This window comes from Eriocheir sinensis, chromosome 19 (genome assembly GCF_024679095.1).
Source record: "Eriocheir sinensis breed Jianghai 21 chromosome 19, ASM2467909v1, whole genome shotgun sequence".
NCBI classification, from domain to species: Eukaryota; Metazoa; Arthropoda; class Malacostraca; order Decapoda; family Varunidae; genus Eriocheir; species Eriocheir sinensis.
This window is the reverse complement of record NC_066527.1, coordinates 1,953,979-1,972,313: the sequence shown is the minus strand read 5'-3', so window position 1 is coordinate 1,972,313 and position 18,335 is coordinate 1,953,979. Positions and strand designations below refer to the sequence as shown.

The 18,335-nt window shown below is 40.3% G+C and overlaps 1 protein-coding gene across 1 annotated transcript in view; it reads right to left on the bottom strand.

Annotated features, from left to right (window-relative positions):
- The window catches only part of LOC127000508 (nephrin-like), a 227,886-nt gene that overhangs the window by 132,838 nt on the left and 76,713 nt on the right, over nucleotides 1–18,335 (bottom strand). Inside the window, 1 exon segment of the mRNA XM_050864237.1 lies at nucleotides 8,802–9,092. Coding sequence (XP_050720194.1) covers nucleotides 8,802–9,092 — 291 coding nt within the window.

Sequence of the window (18,335 nt, the reverse complement as noted above, 5' to 3'; positions counted from 1 at the left end):
AGAGAGAGAGAGAGAGAGAGAGAGAGAGAGAGAGAGAGAGAGAGAATTATCACCCACGAGAGAAACGAAGTAAAAATTTTCTACCCAAGAATCTTTTGTAATTTGGCTTTTATTTGTTGGCCTTTGTTTCTTACGCCCAGGAGGAGGAGGAGGAGGAGGAGAAGGAGGAGGAGAGGTAGGAGGAGGAGGAGAAGGAGGAGGAGGAGGAGGAGGAGGAGGAGGAGGAGGAGGAGGAAATAATGATGGTGTTGGATAAAAGAAGAGGAGGAGGAAGAAGAGGAGAAAAATGAGACATGAAAAGAAGAGGAAGAGCATGATAAGTTAAAGATAATAATAATAATAAGAAGAAGAATGGGAAGAAGAAGAAGAGGGAGGAGAAGAAAAAGAAGAAGAAACGGAGGCAGAAACATACAAAGAAATAGGAGAAAGAGAAAGGGAAAGAAGAAACAGTGGAAAATAAAACAAGAGAAGCCGGAAGGGAGGAGGAGGAGGTGGAGGAAGAAGAAGAGGAAGAGAAGGAGGAGGAGGAAGAGGAGGAAAGGTCAGGAGAGGAGAGAGATATCGAGTGGAAGAAGACTTGAGTGTCCCCAAAAATATATATATAAAAGAGGAAGAAGAAGAAAGAGAAGAAGAAGAAGAAGAAGAAGAAGAAGATAAAGAAGGAGAGACAGAGAAATGTGATAATAACTCCATGACGAAAGCGCAATTAAAGCAATAAAGAGAGTAAGGAAGATAAGGAAGAGGAGGAGGAAGAAGAAGGGAAAGAGAGAAAGAGGATAAGAAGATAAAGATGGAAATAAATATAATGAATATGACGAGTGAATGGAAGAAGGGAGAAGGAAGGAAAAGGAGAAAGAGAAAGAGAGGAAAGATGGAAACAAAAAGGATGAATGAGAAACAGGAAAAAAGGAAAAGAAGGAAAGCAGGAGAGAAAAGAATAAGTAAGAAATAGAAAAGGAAGTATGAAAAGGAAAACAGAAGAGGAAAGAGGAGAAAAGTAGGAGTGAGAAAAAAGAGAGAAGGAAGAAAGGAATGAAAAGAGGAAAAGTGAAAAAAGATAATCAGAAAAGAAAATGAAAAGAGAAAGAAAAACAGATGATAGGAAAGAGAAGGAGGAAAAAGCAATTAGAGAAGGAAAGGGAGAGAAAACACGAAGAGAAGGAAACAAAGAAAGAGAAACAAAGGAGAAAGAAATTGAAAGAAAAAAGAAAGAAAGGAACAGGATAAGAAAACCGGAGAAAGAAGGGGAAAGCGAGGAAAGAATACAAGAAAAGACAGAAAATAAAAGAAAGAAGATGAAAAGAAGCAATGAAAAAAGAAATGAAAGGAAGCAGAGATGACGAGGAAGAGGAAGAAGGAGGAGGAGAAGGAAATTGTGATGGAGATAGCGAACAAAGGACAGGAGGAGGAGGAGGAGGAGGAGGAGAGGGAAAGAAGAAGAAGAAGAGGAAGGCAAAAGATAATAGAACCAAATAATAGTGAAAGAGCTTGAAAATCAAATAAGGACGAAGGAGAAAAGGAAATAAAAAAGAGAAGAAAAAATAAACAGGCGAAGGAGGAGGAGGAGCAGCAGAGGGATATTTGGCAAGGAGTGAGATTAGCATATTGTCTCCTTTTTTGAGTCAGGAGGAGGAGGAGGAGGAGAAGGAAGAAGAGGAGGAGGAGGACTCGAGCTTCCTTTCAGTATTTTGCAGCGAAGAAGAAAGTTTGTCGACCTAAAGTTTGCCAAAAATTGAAGTGTGTATTTTGATTTTATTTCTCTCTCTCGTCTTTAATCCCCCCTTTTTTTTAAGCTCCAATAAAATAAGTTCCCCGACCCAGTTTTTTTTCTCTCCTAACTTTCTTTTTGTTCGAATCAAATTCATAAATATTTTCTTTGGGAGCGGAAGTCTAGGAAACGAAGAAGAGTATAAAAGAAAATAAACAGACTGGGTATATATAACCTTGAGAGACGGGAAGCAGGTATCGTGGACAAGGGAACAGACTTAAATTGATGACATTCTCGTAACTAATACGTATAATAAATGGACTCGGACAAGGTCGTTATATTATGCCTACAACTGATAGCAGACGAACAACCAAAATTTGAACTTATTTTTATAATCAGGAATAATGAATTGAATTGGGCAGGCTTTTTTTATGAGTAGAACTGATAACATACAACGAAAATTTCAACGTATTCTTATAATCAGGAATAGTGAATTGAATTGGGCAGGTTATGTTATGCGTAGAACTGATAACAGAGATACTACCATAATCTTAACGTATTCTAATGATCAGGAATAGTGAATTGAATTGGGCTGGTTATATCATGCGTAGAGCTGATAACAGATTACAAGTCAACATCTCAAGGTACGTTAGTGATGATTAAGAATAAAAAATGGATTTGAGCAAGTTATTATATCATGCGCAAAATTGATAATGGTGGACAAGCAAAGTAACTGTTTTTTTCGTAAATTTGATAATATTTTTCAGTAATATGTTTCGTGCGTCTTTTTTTTTCCACGTGTAATTTCACCTCTCCATCATTATTTCCCGTACGTGATTTTTTTTTTCTCCTCCTGTCTTTCTTTTGATTGCGTCGCATTCCTCTCGCATTCTCTCTCCGCCTTTCAGCTTTCCAGAAATAAAAATGTTCCGGTGAATTTAATTTGTTGTTTACGCGTCTCTCTCTCTCTCAATGTGAAATAGGGAATAAAATAAAATAATGTGAAATAAGGAAAAGAAAACGAAAGATCGAGAGAGAGAGAGAGAGAGAGAGAGAGAGAGAGAGAGAGAGAGAGAGAGAGAGAGAGAGAGAGAGAGAGAGAGAGAGAGAGAGAGAGAACCTGCAAAAGATACGTATCACGAGCTAAAAATGATTCCCATAAAATTTCGACAGATAATTCTTTTTCCGTAATGATTCGTTATATTCTGAAATGCGTCAAAACGGATCACTCTTGCAGCCGAACGACAACACGCTCCGAACAACGCAGTAAAACAAAAGCGAAACGACAGACTTAAAGCGATTGCGAGTGAACTAAGTAAAAAGAATAATGAAGAAAAAATTAAATACAAAAGAGCTAGAAATAAAAAAAGAATAATACAATGAAGAGCGAGGATATAATAATAATAATGATTTAAAAGACGACATACATACAAAGAAAAATAGGTTTGATGCATGCATGTGTGTGTGTGTGTGTGTGTGTGTGTGAGAGAGAGAGAGAGAGAGAGAGAGAGAGAGAGAGAGAGAGAGAGAGAGAGAGAGATCCCAACACGTACAAAAATAAGTGAAGCAAATCTATTGACTGATGGAAATAAATCTTGTTCGGGATATCTCAACAACACGATCGCCCTGAGCTAAAAAAGGAGATTTATTCGAGTGTTTTGATACAGTATAAACGTGAGCCAACTGATGGAAGTTTTGCGTGTGAGTGAAAATACTTGTCTTAGACCCGTACGCTCAGATGCTTTCGGCTGTAACGTTAAATATTCCCAAAGGCCACAAAGAAAGTTAGTCGAGTTCTCACGAATGTTTTATTTTCACACTCATAAGAACATAAGGAGACTGCAAGAGGCCGGTGGATAAGCCTTGTAAAACTGCGTATCATTAGGCTCATAAAACTACCAAAGGAGATGCCCACACTCACTTCAATAGCCTTATCAACTGTGCATGTAAGCCTCGAGATGTTAGAGCTCTTTCTCTCCTTCCTCTCTTTTCTCAAACTTCACTCTTTTTTGCCTCTTCTCTCCTTCTCTTTATTACTTTTTTCCTTTTTTCTTTCTTCCCTTTTACAAAACCTTCGCTCCCTCTTTTCCTTTCTTCCTCTTTCCTTTTCTGGTTTACCTTTTCTCTCCTCGCTTACTTTTCTTCTCTTTTCCTGTACGGCGTTTGGAAATGTATATTGTGAGAGACGAAAGAGCTATACTATTACGGGCCTTAACTTTACCTTAACAACCCAACCCTTTTACCCGTACTGCCAAGCCACCCCCCCTCCCGTCCCGTCCCCGGCTTAGGCTCACCGGCGGCTCTTATCACACGAAGCCGCCAAAGCACCAGACGGAGATTAACAAGCTTGTGAGATGCGGATGCTGCGTCACGAATTCATACTCTGCCTCACCCCTTCCCCTCCTCTTAATCCTCCCCCCTTTTCCCTACTTCGCCTTCTCTGGTTTATGCTATCCTGTTTTTTTTTTTCATATTCCTTGTTACTTTTTTTTATTTCTCTCCTCCCTATTTCCATTTTTCTTTCTCTTTTTCACTTTATGATCTATTTTTTTCTTCCCTCCACCTCTCTGCTTTTCTCTTGTTTTTTTTCTGTTATTTTTTTTTTTTTGTTCAATGTCTTAACGTTTTCTTCCTCTTTCCTTCTTTTCTCGCCTCTCCCTCTCCCTTTTTGCTTTCTTTCGTCCTGTTCTCCATTTTTTTTCTTATTATTTTTCCCTTCTCTCCTTCTTCTCTTTGTTACTTTTTTCTTTTTTTCTTTCTTCCCTTTTACAAAACCTTCACTCCCTCTTTTCCTTTCTTCCTCTTTCCTTTTCTGGTTTTCCTTTTCTCTCCTCGCTTGCTTTTCTTCTCTTCCTCCATTTTCAATCCCTCTATTTTTCCCATTGTCCCTTCTCAATTTTTTTTCCCTCCTTCTGTTATTCCTTCTCATCCTCCTTGCCTCTCTTTCCCTCTCTTTCTTACTTTATCTTCTCCTCTTGCCTCTGTATTCTTCTCTCTTCTCCCTTCTCTTCCCTTCTCTTTCTCCTCCCTCCTTCTGTTACCTCTTAAAATTATCTTTCCCTTTCTATCTCTCATTTCCCCTTTCCTCTATATTCTTCTCAGTACTCCCTTCCCTTCCTCCTTCCTCCTTTCTCATTAATCCATTTTGTTAACCCTCCCCTCCTTCCCCTCCCTTCCCTTCCTCCCCATTGCCTTCACACACGCCAATCCTCTCTCCCTCTTCCTCTTTCTCTAACAAGATTCTTCCCCTCTCCTCCTCTTTTGCATCGTCCATATCTGGTGTAATACCCTCCCCTACTTTTCCCCTCTCTCCTCTTCCCTCTCTTCCTCCTCGTTTCAATCTCCCCTCCTCTCCTCTCCTCTGCATTCTCTTATCAATGTCCTCCGTATCCCTCTTCTTTTTTTTTTCTCTTCCTTCCCCTCATTTTCCTTACTCTTCCTACTCTTCCTCTCTTCTCTTCTCTCCTCTGTTTACTTCATCCTTCCCATCCCTTCCATTTCCTCCTTCCTCTCGTTCTCCTTTCTCTTATTTTGCGTTCCCTTTCCTCCCATTTCTGTATCCCTTCGTCTATTCATATTTCCCCTCTTCCAATCCCCTCCCTCTTTTTTTTTCCTCCCTCTCCCTCTTCTTTATTTACTGCCGCCTCCCCTTCACTTCATGTTTATTCTTTATTTCTATCTCTACATTGAAGCTTTGCTAAAAAAAAAGGGAAGAGTATCAGTTTTGCATATTCTACTGATGCGTCGCGAGGGTACACACACACACACACACACACACACACACACACACACACACACGCCACTGAACTTATATCGGATGGATCAGAAAAAAATCTTACTGGAAAATAATGTGAATGATTTTGAACGTTTGGGTTTAATAATAAAAAAAAAAAAAACGATAGGTATTTTGTTTCTTCTATAAGTGAAAATCTAAATATAAGTAATAAAATAAAATAAGAAATAAGATATAATAAAGCGAGAGAGAGAGAGAGAGAGAGAGAGAGAGAGAGAGAGAGAGAGAGAGAGAGAGAGAGAGAGAGAGAGAGAGAGAGAGAGAGAGAGAGAGAGAGAGAGAGAGAGAAATTGAAAGAGATGACAAATGGGGGGAAGAAAGGAGAAGCGAAAACGTGAGAAGTATTAGCAATAAATAACAAAAGAAGGAGAAAGCAAAAGGAAGAAAGAGAAAAAGAATGGGAAGGAGGAGAAAGAAAGATAACAATATACAGAATTTTGGAGGATAAAGTAAAAAAGGAGGAGGAGGAAGAGGAAGAGGAGAGACAGGAAAATGAAGTGAAAAAAAATGTTAAAAGAAAAACATGATAAAGAAGACAAGAAAAAATGATGGCTGATGAGAAGTAGATGATAGAAATGAATGACAGTAATAAAAGGAGAAAAGAAAGATTGAAAGAAAGAGAGGAAGCGAAAGGAACTCGAATAAAAGAAGAGGATGATAATGAAAAAAAAAGACAAAGAAATGGAGGAGAAAAATAAAGAAAAACACCAACTGGAAGAAATAGAAGAACAAGAGAAAGAATAGGAAGACGAATACAAGGAATAGAAGAAAGAAGACAAACCAGAACAACCACAAAAACAAGAAAATGAAAAATAGGAAGACAAGAAGAGGAGGAATAGCAGGAACAAGAACACGGACACAAAAAAAAAGAAGAAAATGAAGAAAAAAAGAATACAAAGAGATAGAGAAGAAGGAAAACAAACCTGAACAGCCACAGGAAGACAAAGAACGGAAGGAAGAATAAGAAGACAAGAAGACAGTGAGGAACAACAACAACAAGCAAGCACAGGAGTAGAAATAATAAGAAAAATAAAAAGGAAAACAAGAAGGAAGAACAAGATTATACGCAGAAAATAAGAGCAAAGGGAAGAAATGAAGGATAAGGAAAAGGATAAGAAGAATAGACAAACATAGACAAAGAACAATGACAACAACAACAACACCAACAAGAACACAGACACGGGACAGAAAAGAGAATAAATGAAAGAATAAGGAAACCGAGAAGAGAAGAAGGAGTCCAGTGAATGAGAAGAAGAACAACAGGCAAACGAAGACAACGAACGATAACAACAGCAACAAAAAAAATAAAAACAGAAAATAAGAAGAAATGAGGGAATAAGAAAACATAGATAAAGAAGGAAGGAGAAGCAGAGAGAGAGAGAGAAAGAGAGAGAGAGAGAGAGAGAGAGAGAGAGAGAGAGAGAGAGAGAGAGAGAGAGAGAGAGAGAGAGAGAGAGAGAGAGAGAGAGAATTAGAAGAAGAGGAAATTAACGAAAAGGAGAAGGCAATACATAAACAAGAACACACACACACACACACACACACACACACACACACACACACACACACATGAGAGAGAGAAAAAAGAATCAAATCACACGACGAAGAAGAATCCCAGCAGGACATCAGCACTTCGGGCCCGAGTCGGGAGAGCAAGTGGCGGGCATGAAGTATTAAACGGCTTAGCTCTCTCCTCCTCCTCCTCCTCCTCCTCCTCCTCCTCCTCCTCCTCCTCCTCCTCGCCCCTGATAGTCTTGCAATATTCAGGCGAGGGTTGCTGCCCGACTTTTCTCTCTCTCTCTCTCTCTCTCTCTCTCTCTCTCTCTCTCTCTCTCTCTCTCTCTCTCTCTCTCTCTCTCTCTCTCTCTCTCTCTCTCTCACGCCTACATATACACTCACACAGTTATATCTCATGCCACTATTTTCTCGGAGTTGTCAATACTGGAAAGGCTAAATAATTTAATCATATATCTCTCTCTCTGTCTATCTATACAGTCTCACACACGTATACATGCACATAGACTCACACATCATATTTTAATCCACTGTTTCCTCAAAGTTGTCAACACCTGAATGACTAAATATTTTCACCAAATCTCTCCCTCTCTGTCTATCAGTTTATCTCTTTCTCTCTTCATCTTCACACCTATGCACTCAATACACCTAAAACCACACTTAGAATACTCACTAAAGATGACAATAGCAGATTATTTGTCCCACTACCCCCTCATACTGTTTCCATTTAATCTTCAGTATTGTTTTTTTTTTCCCTTACAACTTCACTAACGCCCTTTTCAAGAGGTCATTTATCACGCTACACTGGTATACTGTTCCCTTTAACCGTCTATACACCATTGGCACCATTCCTGAACGCACAATATACCCCGAAACACTACACTACAAAGTAAGGTCGACATTGTGTACTGCGTTTCCAGGAGGTCTTTTGTCACACTGCATTCATACACTGATAATCTAGCTCTTAAATTCCGTCGCGATGTTGCCGCTCGTTCTATCTTTTATCGATATTTTCAGGCTGACTGCTCTTCTGAATTTGCTAACTGCATGCCTCCCCCCCCTCCTGCGGCCTCGCCTCACACGACTTTCTGATCAAGCTCATCCCTTTACTGTCCAAACCTCTTATTCGAGAGTTAACCAGCATCTTCACTCGTTCAACCCTCACGCTGGTAAACTCTGGAACGATCTTCCCTCATCTGTATTTCCTCCTGCCTACGACTTGAACTCTTTCAAGAAGAAGGTATCAGGACGCCTCTCCTCCCGAAATTGATTTCTCTTTTTGGCCACTACTCTATTCAGGAGCAGTAAGTAGCGGGCTTTTTTTTTTTCAATGTTGTTTTCTTTTTTTTACGCCCTTGCACTGTCTCCTCTGCTGTAAAAAAAAAAGGCCTTTCCTAACTCCTGAAATGAAGTACACTCCTTATACCATCCTCAAACATCCATAAACACTCCGCAACACACTTACAGTACACGGTGAGGGTGACATTAGCTGTGTAGGGTGTCTCCAGGATGTCATTGGTTAAGGTACGCTAATACACTCACAATACGCCCATTAGACCCTCCCTCCAAACACAGTATACACCTACACCCTCTCTAAACACCCAGAAACACTCAAACACACTTACAGTACACAGCGAGGGTGACATTAGCTGGGTAGGGTGTCTCCAGTAGGTCATTGGTCAAGGTACACTAATACACTCACAATACACTCATTGTACCCTCCCCCCAAACACAGTATACACCTACACCCTCTCTAAACACCCAGAAACACTCAAACACACTTACAGTACACAGTGAGCGTGACGTTGGCCGTGTAGGGCGTCTCCAGCAGGTCGTTGGTTACGCTGCACTCGTACACGGCGCCGCCCTCCTCCGCCGTCACCGTCACCTCGTACGCGTTGAACACCCCGTCCTCGTCCTCGGAGGTGGTGTCGTCCACGAGGCGCCCGTCCCTGTACCAGAGCACCCAGGGTCGTGGATTGCCCCCAGACACACGGCAGGTTAACGTACGCCTCTCCCCCGCTAGAAGAATCTCCCCAGTCTCGTAGCCAGTGATGGTGGGCGGCCCGGGGGGATCTGGGGAGGAGAAAAGGGGTACAGGTGAGGATTGGGGCATAGGTTATAGCTCCGCGTGGCTTCAGTGCTAATCTCTGTCACATTAGCCCAAGTCTGTGGTAGATGAGAACGAAATTAGAAGAGGGATTAGCGTGTTCTTATGAGACATTTGCAAGTATAGGAAGAAGAAGAGGAAGAGGGGGGAGAGAGGAATAGTGGTTATGTGAATAGGGCGTGTGAAAAAAAAGAAAAGAGTGGTGTATTGATAAGAGACGTATGCAAGTAAAAAGAAAAGTAGAAAGAATAGGAGTCAGAAGAAATTAGAAGAAGAAAAATGGTAGAGAGAGAAGGAATAAGGCTTGAAAGAATAGAAAACATGTCGAAAAAAAAAGAAAAAAAGGGGGTGTTAGCAGAGTGGAGGACTAGGGATATGAGGCAAAAGATAAAGACAGAAAAAGCTAAATATAAATGAAGGGATAGAAGGAGAGGTTGAAAGGGTTGAAGGGTTGGAAGGAATGGTAGAGAGTGAAATTGAAGGAAAAGTAAGAGAAGATATGAGGTTAGGGGGGAGAGAGAGAGAGAGAGAGAGAGAGAGAGAGAGAGAGAGAGAGAGAGAGAGAGAGAGAGAGAGAGAGAGAGAGAGAGAGAGAGAGAGAGAGAGATGGAAAGGGATGCAAAGAAGATTAATAGAGAAGGAAGCGAAGAAGGGAAAGAATTATTACAGAGGAGAATGAAAAGAGAGAAAAAAGGAAGGGAGAAAGAGAGGAAAGAGACACCAGAGGAGGAAGGAGGAGGAGGAACAGGAGACAAATTGGCAATATAAAAATGAGAAGGAAAGGAGAAAATGAGAGAGAGAGAGAGAGAGAGAGAGAGAGAGAGAGAGAGAGAGAGAGAGAGAGAGAGAGAGAGAGAGAGAGAGAGAGAGAGAGAGAGAGAGAGAGAGAGAGAATATTAGATTTTGAAAGGTGCCGCTTTAAATCAGTCAACAATACTGTTTACTTGGAGAGAGAGAGAGAGAGAGAGAGAGAGAGAGAGAGAGAGAGAGAGAGAGAGAGAGAGAGAGAGAGAGAGAGAGAGAGAGAGAGAGAGAGAGAGAGAGAGAGAGAACCAGCCTCCTGCCTCACAAAACTTAAGTAGGAGATGAATAACAGATGAGGAGGGAGGAGGAGGAGGAGGAGGAGGAGGAAGAGGAGGCGCGAATGCTTCTCTTCCTCCTCATTCACTATTCACGGAGCTCATTCAGTGGTGTGTGTGTGTGTGTGTGTGTGTGTGTGTGTGTGTGTGTGTGTGTTCGTTCCTATCACTGAAAAGCTGCAAAGCCTTTCACGAAGACGATAAATATTTCGCGTTATCTCCTATGAGAGAGAGAGAGAGAGAGAGAGAGAGAGAGAGAGAGAGAGAGAGAGAGAGAATTGCCCCCTAACTATTGCTACTTACCGATTCATTTCCATTGTATAATTTAGATCTCTCTCTCTGTGTGTGTGTGTGTGTGTGTGTGTGTGTGTGTGTGTGTGTGTGTGTGTGTGTGTGCGTAAGGCCATTCTCCCCCGACTTTCCTCCAACAATAAGTCGACAAACAAGCGTAGGTAAACAGGTAAACAATAAGAAGAAAGAAGATGAAAAGAGAAGGAGGAAGAGATACGAGTCCGAGCTGTTTTTATTTTTTGTTTTCTTTATTTTCCTTTTTCTCTGTATTTTGGGAGCGAGTATCCCAACTGTTTAGGAAGGTTCCGTTCTTTTTTTCATGATAAATACAAACAAAGTAGGAAAGAAATGATATGAAAACTCGTATAGATCTTTGCGTCGTTCATTTTTTTAACGTTTTTTTCGCTCTATTTTCTTTCATTCCTTTTACTCATATTTTTCTTTAATCTTTTCAGCGAATTTTCCCAACTCTCCAGAAAGCTTCAACTCTTTTCACAGATCAACAAATGCTCAAAAGACAGTAAATAGGAAAAGGTGTGAAAAATCCGAGTATAGATCTTTTTGTCATTTTTCTTTACATTTCTCTTCGCGCATTTGTTTCTTTTTCACGTGTTTTGAAAGTGGATTTTGGCGACTGTTTAGAAGCGGTTCAACTCATTTCCCAGACAGACTGACAGAAGGAAAAGATATGATAATCCGGAGTGACTTTTTCGTTTTCTCTTTCTTTACATAATATCTTTATTTTGATTTTGACGAATTGTGAAAGCGACTGTTTAGAAGAGGTTGGACCCGCTTAACTAAGACAGACAGAGACAAGGAAAAGATATGATATTCCTGATCGACTTTATCATTTTCTCTTTCTTTACATATTTCTTTATTTTGATTTTAACGAGTTGTGAAAGCGACTGTTTAGAAGAGGTTGACAGACAGAAGGAAAATATATGATAATCCGGATGACTTTTTCGTTTTCTCTTTCTTTACATATTTTTTTTATTTTGATTTTAACGAGTTCTGAAAGCGACTGTTTAGAAGAGGTTGAATCCGCTTAGCTCAGACAGACAGACACAAGGCAAATATATGAAAATTTGGATTGGCTTTTTCGTTTTCTTCTACCTTGCATATTTCTTTTTTTTTTTACGTATTTTTGATAACGAAATTTGGTATCTGTTAAGTAAGGCTTAATTCTTTCCTGATAAACACACAAACAGACAATAAGAGGGAAAGTGTTTGAAAATTCAGGTGGATCTTTCTGGTCTTAGTTTTTTTTTAGTATTTCTTCAAAAAAATTCAGTTTTTCTTTTATGTTCTCGTTGATTTCTTTTTCACGTATTATGGAAACGAAAATGGCTACTGCTTCATAATTTTAAACTCTTGCGACACACATTAGACTATATTTGTAAGTAGAAAGAAGAAAGATATAAGAATACTCGATCCATTCTTATAGCTATTTGCATCCTCTTTTACGTTTAGTATATGTGGCTTCTGTTTCGAAATTTTGAACTCTCTCAACAAACTAGAATATATTTGTAAGAAGAAAGAATAAAGATATAAGAATACTCGTTCCATTCCTGCAGCTATTTGCATTTCTTTTTCGTTTAATATATATGGCTACTGTCTCGAAATTTTAAACTCTCAACACACTGTAGAATATATTTGTAAGAAGAAAGAATAAAGATATAAGAATACTCGTTCCATTCCTGTAGCTATTTGCATTTCTCTTTCACTTATCTATTCTTTATTTAGTTTGCTTTTCCTCGTATTCGGCAAGCGATAATCGGCGACTGTTTCGTCAGCTCGGCCTCCCTCCCAGCAGCTCATCCCCTCGTGCGTATAAATATTGAAATTGGCATAAAAGGAGCGAGAGTGTGATGCTGAAGCTGATATATATATTTTGCTTTATTAATTGAGGCCAAAAGTGTGGCGCGCTGCAGAGTATTCATGATTTATTTAGTTTTTGTTTGATAATTCGTTTTATTTTTTGGTGAGTGACAATAAAAAAAATAATAGTTCGGTTAGCGTTCACACACACACACACATATAGACACAGACAGACAGACAGACAGACAGAGAGAGAGAGAGAGAGAGAGAGAGAGAGAGAGAGAGAGAGAGAGAGAGAGAGAGAGATCGCTATCATCATGTTTGTCCACGTTACACAGTTTCTATTTTTCTTCCTCACCTCTCTCTCTCTCTCTCTCTCTCTCTCTCTCTCTCTCTCTCCTCCTCCACTCTCTCCCTCCCTCCTCGCAGCAAAGGTGGTTTATGGGGGGCTATTGTATTTTGCTGGCCTCGTAAACTTCTCGGAATTTAACTTTGTCCATCCATTGCAGGTTTAATTTTCTCCTCTCAAGTCATGCTGTTTAGGGGGTTCATTTTGGGTGCGGGGGAGGGGAGGGAGGAAGGGATGGTGTGTTTGGGGCTGGGTTTGTGTGTGTGTGTGTAGGGGGAGGGGGGGGGGGGTTGTGTGTGTGTGTGTGTGTGTGTGTGTGTGTGTGTTCATATCTTGTTGTTCCTGTATTTTTCCTCTATTAATTTTCACATAGTTTTCTCCCTCCTCCTCCTCTTCCTCCTCCTCCTTCTCCCTCTCTTGTCTCCCTTCCTCTCTCTTTCACTTACTTTTATACGTTATATTGCTTGCTCTCTCTCTCTCTCTCTCGCCTTTTCATTTTTTATTCTATTCATTACTCCATTTCTTTTTTCTTGGCATTCAAAGCGTTTTATTTAGATGTGTCCTCTCGGCCCACTCTTCCATTCACTCACTCACTCACTCACTCACGCACTCACTCACTCCTGCCTTTCACTATGCAAACACTCACTCACTCACTCACTCTCTCGTGTCCACTGTCAATGCTCCATGCACTCAGTCAGTCAGTTAGTCAGCCAGTCAGTTAGTGAGCTACTCTGTCAGTTAAGTTTTTCGTCTGTCAGTTAGTCAGTCCCAGTTAGTTTTTAATTCATCTTTTATTCACTTATTACATCATTCAGTCAGTCAGTAAAGCAGTTAGTTTGTCAGCCAGTCAGTCAGTGAGTAAAAGGCCGTCAGTCACTCAGTCAGTTAGTCAGTTAGCAAGTTAGTTATTCCGTCTATCAGTCAGTCAATAAGTCAGTCAGTCGGAAGGTCTGGCAATCGTTAATGCAATTAGTCAGTCAGTCAGTTAGTCAGTAAGTCAGTCAGTCAGTCAAAAGGTCGGTCAATTATATTAGCAGTCAATCAGTCAGTCAGTCAGTAAGTCAATCAGAAGGTCTGTCAATTGTATATCAGCCAATAAGTCAGTCAGAAGGTCAGTCAATTGTTTAAGCAGCCACTCCGTCAGTCAGTCAGTCAGCCAGTTAGTAAGTCAATCAGAAGGTCAGTCAATTGTTTAAGCAGCCAGTCAGTCAGTCAGTCAGTAAGTCAATCAGAAGGTCAGTCAATTATTTAAGCAGCCAGTCATTCAGTCAGTTAGTCAGTCAGCCAGTCAGTAAGTCAATCAGAAGGTCAGTCAATTGTTTAAGCAGCCAGTCAGTCAGTCAGTCAGTAAGTCAATCAGAAGGTCAGTCAATTATTTAAGCAGCCAGTCATTCAGTCAGTCAGTAAGTCAATCAGAAGGTCAGTCAATTGTTTAAGCAGCCAGTCAGTCAGTTAGTCAGATAGTCAGTAAATCAGTCAGGCAGTCAGTAAGTCAATCAGAAGGTCATTCAATTATATAAGCAGCCAATCAGTCAGTAAGTCAGTCAGAAGGTCAATATGAGAAGGGCAATATGAGCAGTCAGTCAGTCAGTCAGTCAATCATTCAGTCACTCATTTTTACGTTCACAAACCTACTCCCCACCATCATCACCACCACCACCGCCACCACCACCACCGCCACCACCACCACCACCACCTTCTGCCTCTCGCACAAATCAGAAATGGACGCGAACGAAAACTCAGGCGAAAAAAAGTCTAATATTCCCCAAACCTTTTCGTCCGCCGCCCATCAGGTTTAGTGTGGGAGTTTCCGGCTAAATGAACGGATATTTAAGGGAAAGAAAAACGCGAAGTGATAAAAAGGAAAGCAGATGGTAGAATAGAAGAAAAGAAAATATGCCTCCCTTACCATATGTTTCTTATTCTCTCCTTCTTCTGTTTTTGCCATATACTATTTATTTTCCATTTTTTTCCTTCTCTTTATTTATCTCTCAATATTTTCTGCTTTACTCATTTTCTTTACATTCTCCTTTCTTTTCCTTCTCCCTTCTCTTCCCTACTTTACTTTCTTTCCCCTTTTACTCTTTCTTTCTTCCTTTCTTTATTTCTTTATTTCATTTCTCTCCTTCTATATCCCTTAGCTTCCTTCATTTATTTTTATTCTCCTTCTCCTTTCCTTCCTTTCTCTCTCCCCCTCCTTTTCTTCTTTCTCTTCCCTTCTTCCACTTCTCTCCTTCTATACCTCTCGGTTTTCTCTCTTTTTTTGTTTTCTCCTTCTTCTATCCTTCCCTTCTCTCTCCCCTTCCTTCTCTTCTCTTTTCCATCTTTTCATCCCCTCATTTCCTTCTCCTTTCCTTTCCCTTCTTCCCATTTCCTTCCTTTTTTCATTATTTTTCCACCTCCCACCTCCTCCATTTCTTCTAGTTCCTCTTTCTGCCTATTTCTCTCATCTTTCCTCCCTTCACTCTCCTCTTCTCCCTTTCTATCCCCACCCTTTCTCTTCTACCTCCTTCTCCCTTCTTTCATTCCCGTTTTCCCTCCTCTCCCTGTTCTCCGCTCATCATCTTAATTTCCTAACTTCTCTCTTTATCCATTCTCCTTCACTCTTTCTCTCTCCCTCCCTTCTTTCCTCCCCCTCTTCCTTTCCTCCTCACACACTTTTCGTTTCCCTCTGCACCTTCTTTTCTCTCCTCTCTTTCCTCTCTGTTTCAGCTGCAATACTCCTTTCCTTCTCTCCCTACCTCCTTCCCTCTCTCTCTCCTTGTACCTTCTTCTCTGCGTTGAATTTCGGATGTTAAGTTTGCATCGGGTTTCAGCAAGGGCGTTCACTTAACCGGATTTATAAACGGACCGGCCGGGAGTGTTAAAAGGAGGAGGAGGAGGAGGAGGAGGAGGTGGAGGAGGAGGAGGACGTGTCTGAGTAAGAGCTTATGGGAGACTGGGGGAAATGAAGTAGCTGGGAGAAGGAAAGGAATTGGGAGAAGGAAATAAGACCTCTTAGTGAATGGGGGAGAAGAAGAAGAAGAAGAAGAAGAAGAAGGTAGTACAGGAGGATATAAAGGAAATTAAGAAGGAAAAAGAAAAAAAAAGTAGAAACGTGCAAAAAGTACATTAGAAAAAAAAACAAGAATGAAGAGGAGCTGAAGGTACAGAAGAAGGAGGAATAATAGGAGGAGGAGGAGGAGGAGGAGGAGGAGGAGCAGTAGGAGGAGGGGGAGGGGGAGAAATGCGGAATTATACCTCGAAAAAACAAGGTAGGCGAGTTTTGCCGGAGAGAGAGAGAGAGAGAGAGAGAGAGAGAGAGAGAGAGAGAGAGAGAGAGAGAGAGAGAGAGAGAGAGAGAGAGAGAGAGACGGACACTTTTGGGAGAAATTGTAAAGCAGAGTTTATGGTGTAGCGACTTTTGTTAGCTGAGTGTGAGTTGCCGAGGGAGGGAGGGAGAGATGGAAAGAAGAGAGAGCAAGAGGAAGGGAGGGAAGAGGAAGGAGGAAGAAAAGGTAATGGAAAGGAAGGGTGGGAGGCAGAGAGAGAGAGAGAGAGAGAGAGAGAGAGAGAGAGAGAGAGAGAGAGAGAGAGAGAGAGAGAGAGAGAGAGAGAGAGAGAGAGAGAGAAAGAAGAGAGAGGAAGAGGAAGGGGGACGAAAAGGTAAGGGAAAGGAAGGGTGGGTGGCAGAGAGAGAGAGAGAGAGAGAGAGAGAGAGAGAGAGAGAGAGAGAGAGAGAGAGAGAGAGAGAGAGAGAGAGAGAGAGAGAGAGAGAGAGAGAGAGAGAGAGGCAATGGAAAGAGTAAAAATGGGGAAGAGATGGAGGGAGGGAAGGGAAAAGAGAAGGCAAGGGTGATTCTTATTCGGTTTTTAATACATATAGAAAGGACGTGGCTTAAAATTTTCATGTGTTTTTTCGTGAATGATCAAAAGGGGAAAAAGCATATGTAAAAAAAAGGAAAAATATGATAAATTGGGGTCATTTGTCTTTATTTTTTCATTTTGGGTTCGTTTGTTTTATGTGTTTCCTTTACCTGTGTTTTTTTGGCTTCCTATTAACGTTTTTTTTTTTTTAATATCTGACAAAAAAAAAAAACGAACGGTCAAATGGAGTCATATGTCTTCCATTATTCCGTTTTTCTGTTATTATTTTTTTTTTATTTATTTATTTATTTTATTTTATTTTATTTATTTATTTTATTTTTTACCTATAGCGCCGGTAGGCTTTTCTTGAGGGGCCTAGATGATAGTCGTCCCCAGCCCGTCATGGCGCAGGTAAGCATTTATAGTGGCGCCATTTTCTCGTATCTCTCTTATCTTATCTTTATCTGTGTTTTCTGCCTTCCTCTTTACCAACTGCTTTTATCGCTGCCACTTTTACCTAACTCAGAAAAACTAGAATTCCAAAACGCGTCCAAATAAAATGATTAATGTTATTGATTTTATTTTCCGACCTCGAATATATATCTGAAAATGACGAGTGATGCTTTTTTTTATTGATGTCCGTTTTTATCTGACCTATCAAAAGGGGAAGCTTGAAAACATAAGAAAAAAGCTTTGCAAAAACTACAAATTTGCTCTTCAGATTTTAAATTATAATTATTTGCCATTTTTTTTTTGGTTTTCTTTTTATATATGTTTTTCTCTTTTCTAGTTTTATTTTTACCTTCCATAAAAATACTCGTAAAAACACTAATTTGCTCCTCATTTTTTGAAGTTGTTACTCTTTATTACCCTTTTAATCGTTTTCTTATTTATTTTACGTTCTTGAAATGTGGAAAAAAACATACAAAACATATAAAAAAAAACTAATTTGATGTGCAGACTTTCATTTTGTCATTCTTTGGTACACTTTTTATCGTTTCATTTTTTTCTTCCGTTCGTTAAATGATTTGAAAAGGCGACGAATAATTTTTTTTTCGCATGGTGAACAGGTAGGAAGTAATTAGCTCTAGAGAACTTTCAACTATTATTCTTTCATATTTTCTTTATCGTTTCCTTTTTTACCTTCCCTTTACCAACCCTGCAGTGGTTTGGAAGGTGACGATCCATATTTTCGAAAGGTTGACGACTCATTTTTTTTCTTCAGGTGAACAGAAGGGAACTTTTCTCTTATTAGCCAGTTCGAGGAAAAGTTGAAAGGAAAAGGAGGAGGTGGTGGTGGTGGTGAGGTGGTGGTGAGGAGGTGGTGGTGGTGATGGCTTTGATGCGTTTGTAAAGGTTATGGTGGTGGTGATGGTGGTAGTGGTGGTAGTGAAGGCTTTGTTGCGTTTTGTAAAGGCTATGGTGTTGATGGTATTTGTAAAGGTGGTGGTGGTGGTGTTGAGGGTTGGTGCTTTTAACATGATTGTAAAGGTGGTGGTACTGGTGGTGATGGTGACAGTGGTGGTGGTGGTGGTGGTGATGATGGTGTTGAGGGGTAGTGTTGAGTCTCCTGCGGTCAGTCAGTTTATTTATATGGAAATCGTTTACCGAGAAATGAGGAGAAGGGGAAAAAGGGAGTTTGTGTGATGGATGGATAGGGAGAGTGAGAATAACCTATATGTAGAGGAAGAGGAGGAGGAGGAGGGGGGGGGGGGAGGGGAGAGTAGAGAAAAAGAAATGAAGAAGCTAATAATGAGACAGGTAGATCAATAGATAGATACATACAAAGATGCAATAGATAGAACGGTAGATAGATAAATAGACAA